The 22,392-nt window shown below is 41.0% G+C and overlaps 1 protein-coding gene across 3 annotated transcripts in view; it reads left to right on the top strand.

Moving 5' to 3' along the window:
- Nucleotides 1–22,392, top strand: part of PTPRM (protein tyrosine phosphatase receptor type M) — a 946,104-nt gene that overhangs the window by 433,180 nt on the left and 490,532 nt on the right. For all 3 annotated transcript variants that reach the window (XM_049900161.1, XM_049900160.1, XM_049900159.1), the window contains exons 6-7: nucleotides 10,709–10,883; nucleotides 16,429–16,722. In XM_049900161.1, coding sequence (XP_049756118.1) covers nucleotides 10,709–10,883; nucleotides 16,429–16,722 — 469 coding nt within the window. The remainder of the gene's footprint in view (nucleotides 1–10,708; nucleotides 10,884–16,428; nucleotides 16,723–22,392) is intronic.

Genomic DNA, 22,392 nt, shown 5'->3' with positions numbered 1-22,392 from the left:
GAACATTGCAGAAGCAGATGTGACTTGAGAGCATACAGAAAGTCCATAACAGGTATTCAATTAGTACTGGATTTTTAATACATAGGATATTTTAAACAGAATTACTCCAGGCTCTCCTGAAATTATTAGTGATTGCCAGCAGTAAGAATTTCCATCATTACCTTACAAATGGGCATATTTGAAAGTGGGATAATAGGGACTGTTTCCCCTGTTGAATAAATGGGAGTGCAGTTTAATCCCCACTTGGGTGCCTGAGGAAGGGTAGCTGGGCCATAGCTCCTCTAAGCCTGTGTGCTCAGAGCAATGCCAAAATGCCTGAGATTGATTCATTTACTCCAAGTACCACTAACTTCCCAGACCTCAATTTCTTTCAATCATTGCCCTGATTATTGCGAAACTATTTCTGAAAGACTTAATATGTATCTTTTTGCTGGTAAATTACTGCTCATTTAGAAGTCCTATAGTTAGTCCTTTGCATAAGGAAGGTTGTGAGTCTAATTTAAATAACCACCAGTACTTCTTTTTCCAGCTTGCTCAAATTGAAGTATATGCACGCTTAAAGATCCTGTCGCTTTTGTAAAGAGCTGTATTTAACCCGCTAAGATCACTTCATCTTGAGCACGCTCATTACGGTGGTTTCATTAAGTCAGCAAAAGCTGGGTCAGCAATTTCCTTAACAGCCCAGATTCAGTCACCCTGCTTTGCATCAAATGTAGAGCTCTTTGTCCCAACACTCATGTGCCAGGCTCTTTCTCACCATGAACTCTAATCTTTTAAAGAACAGCCTGAAAGCCCATCCTTGGTTATTTCTCCTTCCGTAATCCTATTAAGAATGTAGAGCTCAGGTCCTTGGCAAGACTACCTCTTCTAACTCGGAAAATTGGGAGAAAACTGGGTGACAAATTCATCCCTACCCACCGTACACTTTCATCTTTTTTGTTTTGCTGGAATAACAAAAAAGACTCCAGGTGACGCAATAGCTAAGCACTCAGCTGCCAACTGAAAGGTCAATGGTTTGGACACACCAATGGCTCTGTGAGAGAGAAGACCTGGTGATCTGCTTCTGTAAAGATTACAGCCTAGAAAACCCTATGGGGCTGTTGTTCTTTATCCTATAAGGTCGCTATGAATTGGAATCAACTGATGTCACACAGCAACAGCAACAGAATAAGAAGGCTCCCCATTGGTGCCTAGATGCTCAGACATGGTCCTCCTGGTCCTCTTGGTCATGGAGGGAAGGCAGAGGGAAAAGGACCTACGTACCTGTCCGCACCTCTCCTTCGTTGGAGAAGTTGGTACTGCCCACTCTTTACTGGCCTTCCCAATTTAATTCTGACTTGAGGAAAGGAATCTGATGGTCAAACCAAAAAATCATACCAAACCCGTTGCTGTTGAGTCAATTCTGACTCATAGCAACCCTACAGGACAGAGTAAAAGTGCCCCATAGGGTTTCCAAGGAGCGCCTGGTAGATTTGAACTGCCAACCTTTTGTTAGCGGCCGTAGCCCTTAACCACTATGCCACCAGGGTTTCCTGATGATCTAAAGGCATCTTAAAAATAAACTTGTTTAGTCACACGTTCAGTGCATAAATTTCTTAATACCATCAGCAAGCCTCCCAGGCGTGGTTTTCCTGCTAGAGATACAACCAGAAATCAGACAGTGATCCTGCCTTTGTGGAGCTTGTAGTCTAGGAGGGGGAGATAGATGACGAGTGTAAGAAACAAGTGATTTACAGGGAATGTTATAAAGTGATCAGTATTATTCCAAAAGGAAAAGCTAGGGAAAGATAGGATCAGGAGTGCCGGATAAGGGCTTGTGGACTTTTAAACAGAGGGGTCAGGCTAGGCCTCACAGAGAACATATATGGGCCATGACCTGGAGGAGGTGAAGGTGTCAGGTCTGCTGATAATCTGGGGGGAGCATCCCAGGAAGAGGATCGTAGCGGCCCCCAGGAGGGAGCATACCGGAGTGGTGAAGAAAGAGCAAGGAGCCCACCGTGGGCTCTCTTCCCCTCTCTCACATGCGCACAGTTGTTTTGAGGCCATTCCATCATTTCTCCTCCACTCACTCGGATATGGATTGTCCCTCTATGCATGTGATTTGGTAATTGAGCTAACATAGAACCTCATGTCACTGCCTGACCTGAAAGATACGTCAGCATCACGAAACAAGGAGAGTGTTATTAAGGTATGAACATCAGGATTTCAAAGGAAAAGAATAACTCATGTCTCTAAGGAGAGGGCCTTCTCTTTCATTTGTAATTCTGTCTTTCCCTCACCGGCGGACGGCAGTTGGTCCGTGCCCATTTCTGCGACTCTCGCCGTCCTGGTCTTCCTTGGACCCGCCGTCTCTCTCCTGTCTCTTCTCCCAGCTTTTCTCCATGCTGTTTTTAATTTCTGTCTTTACTTGCCCTTTTTTCCTTTTTCTTCCTTTTACTTTTCCAGTCTTCCATCTCTCTCTCCATTTGTTCTCCTGCCTCCTCCAGTCTTTCCTTCTTGGCTGGTGTGCTGCTCGTTTTCGTCATGTTAAATGAATCCATAAGAGTTCCCAGTCTCTAGGCAGCTATTCCAGCTTAGAAATTCCAAAGTGCGATTTTTGTCACTCATGAAATTACTGAAAATCCATAAATTGAAATGATATGCATCTGTGTGATTAATCTTATAGATATTTAAATATTGCCATTTGTCCCTAATTCTAAGTATACATTTTAGAAGTACTGCATGCTCTTCAGTTAGATCATCTTAACCAAACCAACCCCATGGTCATCGAGTGAGTTCTCACTCACAGCGACCCTATAGGACAGAGTAGAACTGCCGTATAGGGTTTCCAAGGAGTGGCTGGTGGATTTGAACTGCCAACCTTTTGGTTAGCAGCTGAGCTTTTAACCACTGTGCCACCAGGGCCCCAAATCATCTTAAGCACACTTAATATTACCGAAATTGGTTTGTATGTTAGTGTATCTTTGTCCTGTGGAAAAGAGGCCAGTGTAGACTGCGTCTCAGTAAACGATATTAAAAACATAAAACATGTAGCTAATTTGAAAACATTGTCTAATAAGAAAATAACTCGTTCCATTAAAGCTGTGGATACCACAAAAATAAATAGAATAGAAATATGTCTCTTAATACTCGCCTCTTACCCAAGGTGCGGTTTATATATATATATATATATATATATATATAGCCTACTGTTTTTAACATATTAGTGCAAAAAAGGTCAGTGATGTAGGCCAGTTCTCTCTCCTGAGCTTGGGTGTTTGTAATATTCAAAAGGAGCTAGAAACTAACTTGATTTTAGGAGCCATTTAAACTCTCTCTAAAAAGCAGGTAGTTGTCAATAAATGCCCTCAGAAGGGCTTTTTATATCATTCGTCCCAAACCCTTAAACATTTTCATTTTCTTTGACCTAATGGTTTTAATTTTTAGAACCTATTCCCAGGAAATAGTTACTATGCTAACATCATTTACAGTGGTGAAAAATAAAAATAATTCAAATGTATAGCAACAGGGAAATATTTACATAAAAAGGACTACTGCCATGAAGTAGAAAACATTAAAAAACATGAACATGTTTATGAAAACTATTTTATGATATGAAAAATTTAGCAGATATCATATGGAGTTTAAATAAATATACAAAACCTTATATGTGTTTGGGATTACCATTTTAAGATATGTTAACGTTAAACTCATGTATAATACAGATACGCTAAAATAGCAATAGCACTTATCTCTAAGCGATGGGATTAGGTGTTGTTTTTAAAATACCTGTATTTTTATTTTTGTAATTAAAGAAAACTTTTGTGCAGTAAGAATGTGAATTAAAAATAAACAAACAAAAAAACTCTTGTCTGTAAGAGTGTATTTTTTGCAGCTCTTCACACCATGCAAGGATACCAATGTGCCCTGACCTTGTAGCCATCTCTAATGTTCTACCATCCGCATGGTTTATCGCACCTCCGTGCCTGACTCAATAAAGCCTCTCTGTTGTACGCTCGTCTTCTGTCTCTGCCTGGACACAGCACATCTGTTTGTCTCATTTTTGCTCTCATTCCACTCACCAAGCACATTTTACCTACTCATCACAAATTTTTTAACTTGCACTGTGAGTTCTTTTAGGGAAGTCTTCAAATGTAAGTGCAAAAGCCAGAATTTTATGCTGTTGAGCTGCAGTGTCGGTGATGACTTGGCTAGAACACTTGCTAGTGTGTAAGATCCAACCCATCTGTCAAGATTTGCCTGGAGGCTCTCCCAGACCAGGATGCACTGGTATTGAATTACTTCAAAATGACACAGACCTTTCCTTCACACTGATGGTCATTGTATTGGTTTCCTGTTGCTGCTGTAAAAAATTACCACAAACTTAGTGGCTTAAAACAACATGAATTTATCATCTTACCGTTTTGGACTTTGCACATGTCATTATAATACTTGAGAACACACTTGATGTTTCTCAAGCTGAAAGAACTGAAGAAAAAATTCAAGCCTCGAGTTGCAATAGTGCGGGATTCTATGGGGAGAATATTAAACAATGCCAGAAGCATCAAAAGAAGATGGAAGGAATACAAAGAGTCATTATACCAAAAAGAATTAGTTGGCGTTCAACCATTTCAAGAGGTAGCATATGATCAGGAACTGATGGTATTGAAGGAAGAAGTCCAAGTTGCACTGAAGGCATTGGAGAAAAACTAGGCTCTGGGAATTGATGGCGTATCTATTGAGATGTTTCAACAAATGGATGAGGCGCTGGGAGTGCTCACTTGTCTATGCCAAGAAATTTGGAAGACAGCTACCTGACAAACCTACTGGAAGAGATCCATATTTATGCCTATTCCCAAGAAGGGTGATCCAACCGAATGCAGAGATTATCAAACAATATCATATACAAGCAAAATTTTGCTGAAGATCATTCAAAAGCAGCTGCAGCAGCACATCGTCAGGGAGCTGCTAGAAATTCAGGCCAGATTCAGAAGAGGACGTGGAACCAGGGATATCATTGCTGATGTCAGATGGATCCTGGCTGAAAGCAGAGAACACCAGAAGGATGTTTACCTGTGTTTTATTGACTGTGCAAAGACATTCAACTGTGTAGATCATAACAAATTATGGATAATGTTGCAGAGAATGGGAATTCTAGAACACTTAATTGTGCTTGTGAGGAACCTGTATCAAGAGGCAGTTATTTGAACAGAACAAGTGGTTTAAAGTCAGGAAAGGTGTGTGTCAAGGTTGTATCCTTTTACTATATTCAGTCTGTACGGTGAGCAGAAGATCCAAGAAGCTGGACTAAACAAAGAAGAATGGGGCATCAGGATTGGAGGAAGACTCATTAACAACCTGCGTTATGCAGATGACACAACCTTGCTTGCTGAAAGTGAAGAGGACTTGAAGCACTTACTGATGAAGATCAAATACCACAGCCTTCAGTATGGATTGCACCTCAACATAAAGAAAACAAAAATCCTCACAACTGGACAAATAAGCCACACCATGATGAAAGGAGAAAAGATTGAAGTTGTCAAGGATTTCATTTTACTTGCATCCACAGTCAACACCCATGGAAGCAGCAGTCAAGAAATCAAAAGACACATTGCATTGGGTAAATCTGCTGCAAAGGACCTCTTTAAAGTGTTGAAAAGCAAAGATGTCACCGTGAAGACTAAGGTGCACCCGACCCAAGCCATAGTATTTTCAGTCACATCATATGCATGTGAAAGCTGGACAATGAATAAGGAAGACGGAAGAAGAATTGATGCCTTTGAATTGTGGTGTTGGCAAAGAATATTGAATATACCGTGGACTGCTTAAAGAACGAACAAATTTGTCTTAGAAGAACTACAACCAGAATGCTCCTTAGAAGCAAGGATGGCTAGACTGTGTCCTACATACTTTGGACATGTTGTCAGGAGGGATCAGTCTCTGGAGAAGGACATCATGCTTGGCAGAGTACAGCGTCAGCAGAAAAGAGGAAGACTCTGAATGGGATGGATTGATACAGTAGCTGCAACAATGGGCTTAAGCATAACAACGATTGTGAGGATGGCACAGGACTGGGCAGTGTTTCATTCTGTGGTATGTAGGGTTGCTATGAGTTAGAACTGATTTGATGGGACCTAACAACAACAACAACAACTGTTTTGGAGATCAGAAGTCCTTAAATCAAGGTGTCAGCAGAATTGCACTCCCTTGGGAGGTGCTATACCCACCAAAAACCCACTGTCATCGAGTTGATCCCGACTCGGAAGGCTCTATAGAAGAATCGATTCCCTTGCCTTTTCCAGCTTTGGGAGACTGCCGGCCTTTCTTGGCCCTGGCCCCTTCCTCCATCTTCAAAGCACATCCCTCCAGCCTCTAATACCATCATCGCATCTCCTTCTTCTGCATTGAACCTCCTGCCTTCCTCTTACAAGGGTTGGAACCGCTGGATAATCCACAATCATCTCCCCATCTCAAGATCCTCAATCACACCTGCAGAGTCTCTTTTGCTACACGAGGTAGCGTAGTTGCAGGTTCCAGCGACTAGCGTGTGGACATCTTTGAGGGCCTGGTATTCTGCCTACAACAGTCATGATGGATCTGGGCAATGTTGTGGACTAAAGGACTCAGAGAACCTCTAAAATAGCCTTTTACTTTCCTGACTGCTTAGCTCTGTGGTTTTAGGGCATGGAGTACAAACCTGTTAATTTAACAAAATCTCATTTTTACTATGGAACAGTTTTTCCACTGAAACTGTGATTTCTAGAGTCAGCAAAGATTTATTGAGTCCTATTTACTGTGCACTTGGCTATACAAAACGGGTAAGATATTACCTCCGACCTTGAGGACCATATAGTCTGTTAGAGGAGAGAGAGATTACTACAGAAGAATATACTTTTTGTTGATTTTGTTTTCTAAATATGTTTGGAGTCCTTTCTGACCTCTTGGTCATTCCTCTTTTGCCATCTGTTACTGTGAGATCTGAAAAAAACATTGACCCCAGTTGGACTACCACACCTTTTCCTTCAGTCCATTTCGGTATTTACAGATGAGTTCACATCACTCCTTTGCCTCAGATTCCTTCCGTTCCTTGGCATCAGGATAAACTGTATTCCTCAACCTGTCATGTTCCTTGGTGTGGTCTGTCTTCTGCTTATTTTTATTCCTCGTCACTGCCATCCCTGGTAGTACTGCTCTAGCTGTGTGGAAGAAAGTGTGCTTTCTCTGTAGTTGATGCTGTCTCGGCTCTTGACCCTTGCAAGGCTCTTCTCTCTTCACTTCTCTTCCTTTACTGTCTAGCAGACTCCTGTGCCCCCTTCAATTCTTGGCTCTCATACTGCTTCCTAGAAAGCCTGTTTTGACTGCCATTCTCCAGGTAGATTCCCTTTTCCAGTGTTCGCTAGGTTAGGTAGTTCATACTCTCTAGTGTCATTATTGCCTACTTGTCTGTTTTTCTAGCCAGACTGAATTCAGCTTAGGTAAGGGATTGTTCTTTTAACTCTCCACTCCTGCATATGAAGAGTGTGTGTTTCACAGAAGATGTTCACTAAGTGTTGGTTGAATGAATGCTTGAAGCTATGCACATGTGAATGATTTAATATGAAATGACTTGCAGACTTTGAGCAAGACTTACAAATTCTGTGTGCCTATATGGATTCTAAACTAATTGCCAGTTAGCTACTTGGTTTGTCCTTTCTACTTGCAAAATTTTCATAATGAGGCCAAATCTAACTTTCTGTGTGGTTAAATACATGGGATTGAAAAAAAAAAGAAGTTTATTCCTGAGAGTTAAATATGAGTCATTAGAGTCATGTAGATTTGCTAGTTTGAGGTGGGATGTGTTTGATAGGATAAATCTGTGGCATGAAGACATAGTCATTCTGAAGTAATGTTCTTTTCTCTCTCACTCTCTCTATGCAGATCTTTTTAAGGAGCTTTTCTTAAACTTGAGTGCAGTCTTGAATAGTTGTGAGAGACCAATAAGTGCATAATTTAAAATTCTTTTGAATAAACAGTCTTTTGAGATAGGCTTATTCTATTAGGAAAAATATTTCAGGATTACTGTAGAAGGATATTCCTGGCTTCATGCCATAAATACATACATACATAAATAGACCTAAAGTCTTTTTAACTTTTTTCAGTCGTTGAGGTTAAAGAAACCAAATACTTACAGATGTGAAACCTGCCTTTCATTAGGGTTTGCTTCTTTACCCTCAAAGACCAGAGATTAGATTTTTCTGTTTGAGAAAAGATTTAATTTTATAAAGTAGTAAGGCTAAGGTTATTACTTAAACTTAAAATTTGATTATTTATTTGGGGAAGAAAATGGGGGACTGAATGTATGAAATACAGCGAGGAACATTCCACCTATTACATTAATTAATAATGCCAGTTTTTGTTGTTTGTTTTGATTTTTAACCTCTTGATGTTCTCTGTCAGACCGAATTTAGGAGATTTAGTAGGAATAAACCCATATATGACGTATATGGGTGTATATATTCTGATTTATAACCTTTTAAGCAATTAACAAAGCTATTTTGGCAGATGATACTAAGATACCGTTGATGGAACTCTTCTTCCTTACTTCTGACGTTTCCTTCCATGTGGAAGGGACTCTGCTAGTGAAACCCTCCTGACTGCCCTCTCACTTCCTGAAAGCTTTGGGTGTGCACAGCCCAGCCCCTTCCTCTTTGGGGGAACTAGTTGCTGTAGGAACCCTGTTTCTCCATCCTGTGAGTTTTACGGTGTACCCTAACAGATGGGGAGGCCTTGTGGTATTCTAGTGCGGCCTGTGACTGGGTGTGTGTGTGTTTAATTTGGGGCTCGGTATTACATTTTTTTTTTTTTTATTACGAAGTACATTGTTACTGCAGACAAAAGCCATATCCTGCACTCTCAGCTTTGTCAGTGTTAAAGGTGACATCTTGTTGGTCTGCCTGCCCTTCTCCTTGAGTTGTTGCTTAGTAAGTCTGGGGCTCAGGTGGGGATGCGTGGTGCCTTTGTGTATATTCTTTAACTCCTCCCAATGACAGCGTGATGCTGTCATTGAGGTGCGTTATCTCCTCTTGGGGTCGCCATGAGTTAGAAGCAACTTAATGACAACTAACAACAACACAGATAGGAACGTGAGGGTCTAAGAAGAAAATAATTTTGATTGACTAAGTGAAGTGTGGAGGCCTCTTCAGTCTAATTCCCACGCTCGTGCCCGTTAGAATGCACTGCCAATGAGGTATCACAGATAAAAGATTTTAAAGGACTTTGCACAATGTAAATCACTAAATAATACGAGTGAGAGTTACTGTTTTGTAGCAGAGCCTTTTGATACCTATAGATAAAAACTTTTTAATACAGCTTGCAAGTCTTTGAATGCCTGGCTATTTGCCTACATTTGCCGGTTCCACTGACTGCCTTAACTTCATTTAAGACCTTCAGCTTCCTGGGTTGTTTTCCTCTGACTAAAATGCTCTTTCTCTCCTACCCTGCTTGTTTGCCTGGTTAACTCCTACTTACCCTTCAGATCTCAGCTCATATGCCTCTTCCTCAGATTAGCTTCCCACAGCCACCATATTTAAAGTGGCCCACATTGTGGTTTCTGCTAGCCATCTAAGCTGTTTGTTCATAACACTGATCATCGTTGGTATAATATGTTCATTCCAAGCCAAAACTTCCACTAGACTGAAGCCCCATAGGCACAAAGCCATTTTTCTTTTGTTCACGACTGTGAGCTGAGTGCCTGACACAGAGACAGCACATGGTTGGGGCCCCCAAAATGATTGCTGGGTGAGTAAGCAAACGGACAGTGTGCTTGGCGGCATGCATTAGCCTTAAGGGCTTTGTCTATTTTTTCCTGCTTAATACTTACAAATAACATGTTAAAGATAGCCTCTTCCCTCCTAATTATTTAAAATATGTATATACAGAACTGATACCTATAGCCTTCTTTTTGGGCTTTAAACTATAGGAAGCATAGAATAGATTTTCAAGTGCATGTAATAAATCAAAAGCTTACTTAATTTATGGGGGTAGTAAGAGACGAAGCTGTCCCAGTGGTGGAACTGGTGGCGGTGGATCTTGGCTTTTCGTGGTCCTGGGAATAGGGGATGGAGAGAGAAACTTCGCTGTCGTCACATTTCAGTACCAACTGGTATTTATTAAGCATCTACTTCTGCTTTGTCTCATAAAGCGAGCAGGAACATCATAAAGCCTGGCCCTAGTCTTCCAGGCCCTCAGCTGGCCTAGTGAGGACTGGCCTGATACAACAGGGAATGCTCTGATACCTAACTTAGGTTTTAAATGTTATTCTGATAAATTGCTTGTTTGTTTATATATAAAACGAGGTCAGTAACAGAGGAGGGTATGAGTTAATTTGGTTTCCTAGCCAAGCATAAAAATAAGAGAAAGTTATTAAAAGACCCAATGTTGATAGTTTGGAAGCAAGATCAAGAATTTTTGCATATGCTTTTCTCCCTCCCCTTGTTGCACTAATTTCCCATAATTAATACTTTGAAGGGGCAAAAAAAACAAGGCATTTCCACACACTTTAAGTTTGCCTCGTTTGATCCTTCAAGTGTTGAACGTGGCAGACCCCCAGTGTCCTTGCCTGTGTTCTCAAGGAATGATAACCCGTAAGTGATAAACAATTGAACCAAGGTCTGCACGAAAATAACATCTGTGATGTTCTACTGGGAATCTTAGTGTTTCTTCTGTTCTCCCCCACCCCCCTTTTACGCAGGGCGTTGATGTGCGAGATGCCCCCCTGAAGGAGGTAAAGGTGACTAACTCCCGGCGATTCATAGCTTCCTTTAGTGTCATGAATACGACAAAACGAGATGCTGGAAGGTACCGCTGCATGATTCGCACTGAAGGCGGCGTTGGGATATCAAACTACGCAGAGCTGGTAGTTAAAGGTATTCAATGTGTTTTAAATAGTCTATTAAAACAGATGCCTTAGACAGTTTTTAGTTCATTATTTGTTTAAAGCTCAGACTTATTCTTGTCTGTTTCTGAACAGCAGTTTGGTGACAGGCTATATTGATGGATCACATTTTAAGTACAAATTTTGCACGTGAGCAGTATATTTGAAAAAGCGTATTTTATTTATGTTGGTTTAGTTGTGCACAAAGAAACGAATGTGCTCTTGGCAAGTTCTACCAACTCTATATACAGAGATTACAACCTATAAGTTTTGTTAAGGTATGAAAATTTCTTACTGATATAAAATCACTTAAAATGCAAATATTCACCAGAGTGTTTATGATAGCAGGGTGGTTAATAAAATGAAGCAGTGCCAGTATAAAAATGTTCAGTGATATTACACAAGCAGTACTGGTAATACTGTGTTAACATTCATAATGCTGCAATTAGCTCTATAACTATATTTTGCATGACTGAAACTTTGAGTCATTTACCTTCAAGAAGGTGGGGAAAGAGAAAAAAAAAAGCAGAGGAGTAATAGAAATAAGTTCCTTTTAGCTGATTTTATGCCTTTTTTTTTCGTAGCCTGAGGAGTTTATAGTATTGAACTGCTATGGCAGTTTTTCCTCCCAGACAGAATAATTTGACTTCAGATGTATCGTGAGACACTTTTAGACAACTTGTGACAGGCGATTGCTACATCTTCCCAGGAAAACTGAATGATGGCCGCTTTTAATTTTTTTCCCTGCCATTTGTTAAATATGGGACGTAAAATCCATCTGTTCTGGATGGGCTATTACTACAATTCTATCAGCAAGTTTCTCCACGCAGGAGTGTTAAGGATTGCCTGGGTCCAAGTCCCAGAACCCCATATATGGCCGTGGACCAGTAGCTTAGTTTCTCTGTGCTCCTCATCTATAAAGCAGATACAGTAGCGTTACCCATCTTACAGAGCTATGACAAGAATCAATGAAAAACGTGTGCATACAGTACGTAGAGCAGGGCCCAGAGTAGGCAGCCAGTACATGTTAGGGCACGGTGGGCTGAGGATGGTGATGGGCGTGGTTCCTACTCTCTGATCCTCTATGTCAGTGGTCTTCACTCGGAAATTCACACACAACTACCTTGCCATGTTTTAAGAAATGTAAATGCCTGCCCCCAGCCCCCTCCCACTGCCAGGCCTTTATTAAACCAGACTGTCTGGGAACACAGGCTGTGTTATAAAATCCGTAGGTGGTCTGGGCACCTGCGTCTGTGGTGAAGCAAGACCATTAGCATTAAGGTGAATGTCAGTCACACATGGCCTATGAGAGAACACATTTTTCAGTGAGTCTACCTCAAGAATTATTAGTCTGAGGCAATGACTAACATTCAGTATAAGAAAGCACATACCAAATAGCTACTTGAATAATATGTTTTACCTCACTGGAATCTCGTATGTTTGGAGTTGTTAAACTTTAACTAGTCTGTCTGGATAAAATCTGCATTTAGGTTTAGTATCTATAACAAAACTAAAAACTACACATGGTAGCACAGCTCCCTGCTGATGACTTTCTGGAAGTGAGGCATCACAGTGAAGAACGTGGACCCTGCTTCACCACCAAGCCCAGCAGAGCAGCCTAGGTGTCCCCACAGCTGAGTTGTTTATTGTTAGGATTATATTTATTTTTTTCTCGGCTGAGTTCTTTGTTATTGTTTTTCCTTTTCTGATTTCAAGTCACTGTAATACTTCCCTGTTCCGGTGAGTGTCCGTGTTACAGAGATAGCATCCTTCACTCATGATCAGTATGATACAAATCTAGAAGCTTCTCTAAAAATTTCCTCTGTAGAAGAGTTCATTTGTTGAGTGTCGTAAGTGAATCAGAAGTTTCTGGTCTACCAGGACAAGCATACATGCGAAAAATGAATGGGTTCTCATTCACATTTATACACCAAATTTTTCTATCCTGTAGGGTGGCTATGAGTCAGATTTGCAGGTTTTTTTTTTTTAACAGTGTAGTGGCATCTTGACTCATTGTGACAAAATGTCCAGGCACCTCTCCCATCTCCGTGCACTGCCACAGCCAGTGACAACTTCCATGCAGCTATGGCTCCAATCTACAATTTGATTTTTCCTCCCTTTGTGATTTTATAGTCATTTTTCCTATAGATTTTGTTTTTGAGAATGAGATAATGTGCTGGGTACTGTAAGTTTAAACCCAAAAACCCAGTTTAATACAGTATTATCTTGAGACAATTGCTTTAAAAGATACAATGACATTTTTAGGCCACCTATATAATTTAATAATAATTTTATATATGCCATGTAATATTTGGAGGTTTTTTTTAATGCTTTACTAATGAAGCAACTAAAGTCCATGGTTTATAACTTTCTTAAGGTCACACAGTAATTTGATGCCAGCCCCCCAGATGAAACCCAAGTCATTTAGTTGTTAAACTGCCACTCTCATCTTTATTCATATCCACCACCCTTATAGGGTCGCTATGAGTCGGGATCGACTCGACGGCACGGGGTTTGGTTGGTTTTTGGTTTACCACCCTTATAACCAAGGATATAAAAATAGTTCATATAGTCTCCACAGTGCATGTGTGTTTGTGTGTGTATGTGTGTGTGTAGTGGGAGCCTTGGTAGTGCAGTGGTTAAGTGCTCAGCTGCTAACTGAAGAGTTGGCACCTTGAACCCACCAGCCACTCTGCAGGAGAGGGATGTGGCAGTCTGCTTCCGCAAAGGCTAACCCGTTGCTGCTGAGTTGATTCTGACTCGTAGCGACCCTACAGGACAGAGTCAAACTGCCCCATAGGTTTTCCACGGCTGTAATCTTTACGGAAGCAGACTGCCACATCTTTCTGCTGCAGAAACACCTGGTGAGTAAACCGTGCACCTTTCAGTTAGCAGCCAAGTACCGCACACCAGGGCTCCTTTCCAAAAAGAGTACAACCTTGGAAACCCTATGGGACAGTTTACTGTGACCTGTTGGGTTGCTATGAGTCAGAATCTACTCAATGGCAACAGATTTGGTTTTGGTTTATGTATGTATGGAGCCCATGTGGTGCAATGATTAAGCACTCGGCTGCTAACCAAAATGTCAGTGGTTGGAACCTGCCATGCTCTCCACAGGAGAAAGATGTGGCAGTCTGCTTTCGTAAAGATCTACAGCCTCGGAAATCCTGTGTGTGTGTGTGTGCGCGTGTGTGTATGTGTATATAAATAAAACATACATATATCTAAGTATTGATACAGATGTGTAAGTTAGGCATCTGAATGTATATATCAATTGTTCTCATTAGTTTCTGACTCATGGCAACCCCATGTGTGCAGAGAACTGCTCCGCAGGGTTTTCCAGGCTGCAACCTTTTGAAAGCAGATTGCCAGGCCTGTCCTCAGAGGTGCCTCTGAGTGGGTTTGAACCAGCAACCTTTTGACTGATAGTTGAGCGCCTAACCGTTTGTGCCACCCATGGACATCTCGTGTGTGTCCGTTAGATTTATGTGTATGTGTGTAAGTTCTTTCCTTATTGACTTGGTTTTGAATTAGCTCTGTCATATCCTTTCACTTTCACTTGAATTAAGAAATGTTTTTAATTGCTTTGTATCACTCTGTATAGATTGAGGTCATCCCTCCCTCCCTTCCTTCCTGTCTCCCTTTGGAAAAATTTATCCAAAACTTAAATATTGACTTATGCATATGCTGATTCCTCTGTAACCCAGAAGTCCTATGGGACTTCTCTCTTGGCTGTTTCTAGGTTCTCGTGGAATCTTTCATTTGATTTAACATATTTGGTTCTTTTCTTATGGGGAATTAATGGAGAAAATATTGTACAAACCAAAAAAAAAAAAAAAAAAGCCTTAAATTCACATCTTTTTAGGATAATAGTAACAGTCTAAGTGAATTGGTGAATTGGTGGGATCACTGGGCTCTGTGGCCTTACCCCTGAGTTGTGTTTTGAATGACAGTGCAACAACCCTTGCCAACTTTGCGACTTGAAGGTAATTAAGTGCTCTTTCAGCCTGGCTTCATTAATGCCTTAGGGTGTACTATAAAAGGTCCATTTCATATCTTGGTTCAAGGAATCTCCTAATGAACAAATTGATATTAAATCACTGTGAGTTAAGTCTGAACTGTTTAAAGAAATGAAGAGCCAGCACAAAGTTTTAGTTTATGAAGTATAAGAACAATATCTTAGTAAATTCACAGTAAATTTGTAGTTCCCCAAATAAAAGGCGGTGTGACTTATTGCCCTTTGGATACAAAAAAAAAAGAACAGTGACACCCAGCCCAACCAAGGGAACTGATGCTGCTGTTTTCTTAATTTACTGATCTCGGGGGAAAAAGCTGGTATCATCTCAGGTGCAGCCCTCAGATGCTGCTGGCTGCTGCCAGGTCCTGTTCAGCAGGAAACATAATGGCTGTCAGCGCGCTGTCTGCCATGGAAGAGGACGGCGGAAGTTGTAGCATGCAAGCCAGCATTTTCCAGTAACAGAAACGGGAATACACCAAAAAGGCACACACCACCCAAGGACACATTCCTGAAAAAAAAAATTGCTACATCTCAGGTGTTTCTGAGATGTTGATTCATTGAGAGAGAACGATGACGTTTCGTACAGTGATCTTGTTTCCTAGTAGCACATGTGGTGTGCCATTCATAGTGACATTGGCATCTGGAAGGTCTTTATCTGGTGCCTGGGAAGCCATTCAGCTAGCTCCTAACTAAACACTGTTTATAGTAAGTTTGTATATCTCTCCTTTCTCAGTGACCTAGAAAAAGAGACTTGAGTTTGAAACAATGAAAGGAACTTTCTTGGGTTGGAAAGAGTGCTTGCTATTGATTTCTGAGCTTTATCAAACTGAGCATTGTGTGCGCTGTGCTCCAGAGCTTCCTTTCTGTTCGCTGCTTTAATGATGCATTACTCAGGTTCTCAGAACAGCAGCAGTGGTGGACTTTTTTGGTCCACGCTGCTCAGTTCTCCTCCGGCTGAGTGAGTCCATTGTGGATATTTTTTGGGAAACGAGTCATCCTGGGAATGTGTTTATGATTAGATAAACTGAAACTTTATCTGTGTTTTTAAAGTCATAATGTTGCTGCCATATAAATTCAAGGAAGCTGAATTTAGTGATGTGGAGAACTGGTGGCTCTGATGATCTTGAAGACATTCTCAATGAAGATCTTGACAGTGGGGGCCTCCGAGACCTTAAACACTGCCTCTGAAGACAGCGTCCACAAGTTACGCTCAGTGAAAACAAACAAACCTTGGTGTCTGTGTAAAATGGGAAAAATGGACACATCCTAAAATAAATTACTTTTTATTAACCACCTACTTAAACAAGCTTAGGTTTCTAGCGTGGTTTATTTTATAACTTTCAAAGTAGTAAAACCCTTTATCAGTATACCTTTTCTTTTTAACCTAAACAAAATCATTTGTATAAATTCATTCCTGAAATTTTAATATCTAGCATATTTTAATAATTGATGTATGTTTAGCTCTTTTAAAACTCTGGACAGCAGTATCTGAAAATGGCTCTCTGGTTTCCTGTTGTAGAACCACCTGTTCCTATTGCCCCACCTCAGCTGGCCTCAGTGGGAGCAACCTACCTGTGGATACAACTCAATGCCAACTCCATCAATGGGGACGGGCCCATCGTTGCAAGAGAAGTGGAGTATTGCACTGCCAGCGGAAGCTGGAGCGACCGGCAGCCGGTGGATTCTACAAGCTATAAAATTGGGCACCTTGACCCGGATACTGAATATGAGATTAGCGTGCTGCTTACCAGGCCTGGTGAGGGTGGCACTGGATCTCCTGGCCCAGCTCTTAGAACCAGAACAAAGTGTGCTGGTGAGTAGATGGAAACCCGTAACCAATGGCCATTATTTTTCCAGGTGCTGACTTGGAGCATTGGTGTTTATCAGCTGGCTGACACACTGCCCTCTGGCTATGTCAGCATCTGTCTGTGAGCCAAAGCTCAGTTAGACTGCAAACCTTCACCTACCAGCCTGTGAGCTTTGGGACCAGTGACCTTGACATTTGGTGCCTCTCATCTTGCCTCCATGCCTTCCCCCCCCATCCTTAATTTACACCTCACTCTAAATATCACATAGTTCACATAGGAATTGATCTTAAGGTTCAAATTATCTACTTTAATGATGTCTGCTAACAGGTCAGATCATCCTGACCTGGTCCCTTTGTTTTTTGTTCACAGTTAATGTGCTTTTAGCCTGGAGGGCTTTGGAATAAAAATTCCATTTTAGAGATAGCTTTAAAGCTGTGTTTTTATTGATGGCTATTTCATGTAGGGTCTGCTTTGCAAATGACATGGAGCCCGTTTGTTAAATAAGCAAGAGTGATTTGTGGGCTGCATGAAATCTTTGAGTTCTTAGATGATAATGTTCTAATTGACTGTGCTAAACCGTCTTCAGCTTGAATAAGAGTAGAGCTGATGAAAAGAAAAATGTTGTCTTATAAAAATCAAAATCTGAAGAAAACTTCCATTAGAGGTTATACTGTTGTTTCTGTATGGTTACTTTCTGGGAGGAAGTAGAAAGAAGAAGTATATTGGGATACCGAAGCGCTCTGTTATCATTTAAGTGAAGAATCCTTGTAGTAAGTTTTAGGCTGAGGTGAGGCGATTCCATAAGTTTTTATGGTGTTAATTGATTCTTCAGGTAGTATGATTTCAGAAGACACATCAGTATCTTTCAGTTCTTTTTTTTAAGTTTTGAAAGTGCTCAGAGCACATTCTGATAAGAGCAGGAGAAAATTATTAAATCTTATCCTGTTATGGCTGTTTTGTTTTTTCTTCGTGATTTGAAGTATGCTTTTTTCCATAAGTTCAAATCTCTTGGAAAAATTCTAATTGAAAAAAAAAAAACAAAAGAGTTTTTCTTAGAAAAGGAGAAGGTGTTGTTTTCTTCTGCGGACATGTGCTATTGAGTGTGCTAACTGGCCTCTTTGGTCAGCCTCGCGTGTTTCCCAGCTGAGGTGCCATGCCCTCACGTCACCCTTAGGGCCGCAGCTTTGGGATAAGTGAGGCTGTTCGGGACTGATGAGGTGTGCAGCCCTGTTTCCAGGTTCTAAAGAGAAAGGAGTTTCATAAGGAGTGTTACGTCTCCAAACCCTGTCTCCTGTCTCTATTTAGTTGAGCAAATCCCTTTTTTGTTGTGAAATAATTTCTTTTATTATCACTTATTGTAATGCAATTGATATATATATAACTGTACAATATAGGAATTGCTTTGACATCTATTATGTATTTAATAACTTCCTTGTGAGGTCTTAAGATAGTGTAAGCTGTAGGTTACGTACAGGGGAATTGAGGCCCAGGTGACCTCTTGCACCCCTGGGTGTGCCCTGTAAGAAATAAGCTTAGTCCGATTTTACTTTCAGGTTGCTTTAAGGTACCCTGTTTTGGTCATGGCAGTATAGGATTGCTCATTCTCTCCAGAAGAAGGTTAGATTTTATTGTTGAGATTGGAGAGCCACTAGCCACCCACCCACCGACTGTGTTGAGTCCTGTTCTTGTTTCACACATTCTGTCTGTTCTCTTGGGTTTGTGTCTGTACATTTTAACTCCTGACACAGTGGCTGGCTGGCTGTTCCCTGAACATAATGAATCCCTTTCTGTTTTGGGGAAGCTTATTTGATACTGCTGTATGGCATGTAAACACACAGCTTTCAAAGACACAGCACCCTCTCCTAATAGGTTGGCAGTTCTTTTTAGGAAATAGGGGTTCATATGCCAGCATGGTGCCATAAAACTTAAAGCTCAGCTAAGCAAGGGAGCCCAGTGGTGCCCCCACCTCTCCCCGTACCTGTCTGGCCTACAGGTGACACTGCTTATGGCAGTGGGAGAATCAAAGTTAGAGCTTAGATGGGGAGGCCTGTGAGGTGGGCGAGGAAAGTGAAGTCGAATGAGCCTTTTGACTGGATGAAGAAATATATTCCACCCTTTCTGACCTGAGGTGTTTGAAGACACCTGCAGCTAGGACTGGTGAAGTAAAGAAGATAGGTGCCATCCACTGTGTTGCTAGTTGCCATCGAGTTAATTCTGACTATAAACTGGAAAGTTTAATATTGGCCCCAAATTGTTACTCAGATGGAATGTGAGCACTTAGGTTCAGAAAGAGAAAGTTATGGGTCTCATAAAACTGGGGTGACTGTAAACATTCTGCAGAGGTAAATGGAAAATGCCCTTGACCAGGCTTGACCAGTGGATGCATCTAATAGGGTGGTAGGAGGAATAGATGTAAATCACCCTCTGTGGTTTCAAAAGCCACAATACCACCGAGGAATTAGAGTCATAAAGTTGAGCAGCAGCGTATATAAAAAAGGGATCGTGGATTTTGCTTACATGCATATGAATCATATTATATTAATCAGCAATGTGATGATGTTGCCTCATGCCCACTCCCTCTACACACACACACACCACCCCCTGTCCAAAAAAAAAAAAAACAGCCTAATCTTAGGTTGCATTAAAGAAAGCAGAATGCTCATGTTGAAGGAGGTGGTAGTCAGGTCCTACCAGTGCAGTTTGCTTCCACTCCAGACACTGTATTTACTTCTGATCTCTGCATTTTAAGAGAGACAGCACAAAGTAGACTGTGCAAGGGAGAGCAATGAGGATAGGAAGGTTCTGGAACCTTGCTCCACCAAGGAGGAAGGGTAGAAAGAACTGAGGAAGGGGTTGGGGAAGAATAGGGTAACTGTACAAAGTTGCTAGGAGCTGAGCCATGAATAGTGAGTTTTTGTGGCTGATCGGTTTAGGCGGAACCTGACAAGGCGATTATAGTCATAAGAGGTTTGGTCTGGTTGAGCTTGGAGATGTCTTCAACGTGAAGACTGATTCATTGGTTATTCTCTTTCTAATGAGGTGATTGATAGTGTCCTACCTGATATTCTTTCAGCCTCATTTTTAGGTTTTCCTTGTCCAAATGCTCCATCATCATGCTTACCAACTACGGCTCTGCAGGCCAGGGGAGGCCTGTAATGACATGGTCAAAACCTGCTCAAAAGCGGGAAAATTGTGAGCTTTTTTGAAAGATCAGTTCTCATCCTAAGACTTCCTGCCTGGTTTTTGTGCTAAAACATCACTTCTTTTATGAAATGATAGTGTCAATAGGTGCTAAAGAGTCAGGAGCCAGACAGCCTGGCTGGGATCCTGGCTGCGCACACCAGTAAACGTGTGACCTTGGTAGACTGCTCACATCCTCTGGGCCTCCGTGGCCTCTTCTTTCAGTCGGGGTGATAGTTATATGCATCTACTAGTGCTGCTGTGAAGCCTCAGCGAGCTCACGCTCGGAAGGATACTGGAACTAAGCCTTGCAACTGGCCAATAAGAGGTAACTTCCATTTTTATTTTCTTTTCACATTTTCATTCAGAAGAATGCAGCATTAGCCAACTGGTTTTATTGTCCCGTATGTTTTAGAAATATGACTTATCTGAGAATCACTATTTTGTATCACAGGCTCATAGAATTTTCTACAACTGAACATTACGTTCCTGACGTATTCTCTCATTTCCCCTGTTAAATTTGTCTCTTTTGGGCTAGCTCTGAGTTTTCTTTTCTGTGCTGCATTAATGCGACTTGTTCTATACTGTTTTGGTGACACCTATGAAACTGTATTTAGATTCTTGTATTAAGGTGGCAAGATCACTATTTATTGCCCATCCTCTGTGTGAAGGAATGGAATTGATTTCCATGTGTGGCCTATGAGTGCAGTCTCATTACCTGGTCAGATTTCTTCCAAGAATTGTGTGTAGCACTCTTCTAGAGCTTTTCTTATGCTTCTGAAAATTATTTTCAAGTATATGCACGCTCTCCACATGTGACCTTGATCAAATCACTTAGCATCTCTGATTCTATCTCTTCATCTCTGAAATAAGGGCACAACACCTGCTCTGCCTTTAGCTGAGCTGGTTTTGAAGAGCAGGATAGATCTTATCTGTGAAGATATTTGAAAATGATAAAATGCTGAGCCTATATTGAGTGTTTTAAAAAATGATTATAGTTGGGAGCTGGTTTCAAGATTTATACACATATCCAATTATTTTCCAGCTCTGCAGTTCAGCTACAGTTGGGTAACTTCAGAGAGTTGAAATTATTTCTGTATCCAGTTAACCAAAATGCAGTTTAGTTTGTGTTTTGTATTATATCTTAAATTCTTATAATTATGTGCAGCCTGTATATCACAGGCCATTAAGTGGTAGCTGCTTGAAAAAAAGAAATGGGTGATGCCGTTAGATTAATTTTCACAGTGGACTTTTTATGTGTTTCATTTTGGGATATTGCTTTTTATGTATCCTGGTTATTGGTTAACTGTGGTTAAGTGACTTGCTAATAACTGGTCCCGGGAGTGAAACAGGAATGATGAAGAGCTAATGAGTGGACAATTAAGATTGGTGAAAGTGAAATAAAGCTGAACTGAAATGTGTTTCTTAGAAGTATACAACTAAAAAATCTATGAAACAAGAATGATTATTGTTTTGTATATACTTACCTCACTCTTTTTTTTTTTTTTAATGTATAGGTGAAAGTTTACAGCTCAAGTTAATTTCTAACTCAAAAATTTATACACATATGTAACCCTAGTTGCACCCTTCTCATTCCGCCTCTGAAGAGGAGCTGCCCATTTAGTCTCCTGTATCTACTTGAACTAAGAAGCACACTCTTCACAAGGATTATTTTGTGTTTTATAGTCCAGTCTAATCTTTGTTTCAACAGTTAGCTTCAAGAATGGTTTTAGTTCTGAGTTAACAAAGAATCCGGGGGCCATGTCTTCTGGGGTTCGTCTAGCCTCAGTCAGACCATTAAGTCCGGCCTTTTTACTAGAATTTGACTTCTGCACCCCACTTTTCTCCAGCTCCGTCAGGGATTCTGTCTTGTGTTCCCTGTCAGGTTGGTCATTGGTGGCAGCAAGGTACCATATAGTTATTCGGGTCTCAGGCTGATGGAGTCTCTGGTTTATGTGGCCCTTTTAACTTTTGGGCTAACATTTTCCTTGTGTCTTTGGCGTTCTTCATTTTCCTTTGCTCTAGGTGGTTTGGGACCAATTGATGCATCTTAGATGGCTGCTCGCTAGCTTTTAAGATCCCAGGCGCCACTCATCAAAGTGAGATGCAGAACATTTTCTTAATACACTTTGTTATGCCAGTTGACCTAGATGTCCCCCGAAACCATGGTCCCCAGACCTCCGCCCCTGCTACTCTGTCCCTTATGGTACTTCTATTTTTAGCTTTTTAAGGGGGCACCAAAGCAGTTTTCAAAGTGGTTGTATTATTTTGCATTCCCACTAGCAGTGTATAAGTGTTCCAGTCTCTCCACAACCTCTCCAACATTTATTTATTTAGCCTTATTTTTTTTTTGTTGTTATTGTACTTTAGATGAAGGTTTACAGAATAAACTAGGTTCTCGTTAAATAATTACTACACGTATTATTTTGTGGCATTGGTTACCAACCCCACGACATGTCAATATTCTCCCTCCTTGACCTTGGGTTTCCTATTGC

Source organism: Elephas maximus, chromosome 11, assembly GCF_024166365.1.
Source record: "Elephas maximus indicus isolate mEleMax1 chromosome 11, mEleMax1 primary haplotype, whole genome shotgun sequence".
In the NCBI taxonomy this organism is placed as follows: Eukaryota; Metazoa; Chordata; class Mammalia; order Proboscidea; family Elephantidae; genus Elephas; species Elephas maximus.
The sequence above is the reverse complement of the archived record's forward strand: the minus strand, read 5'-3'. Positions and strand labels throughout refer to the sequence as shown.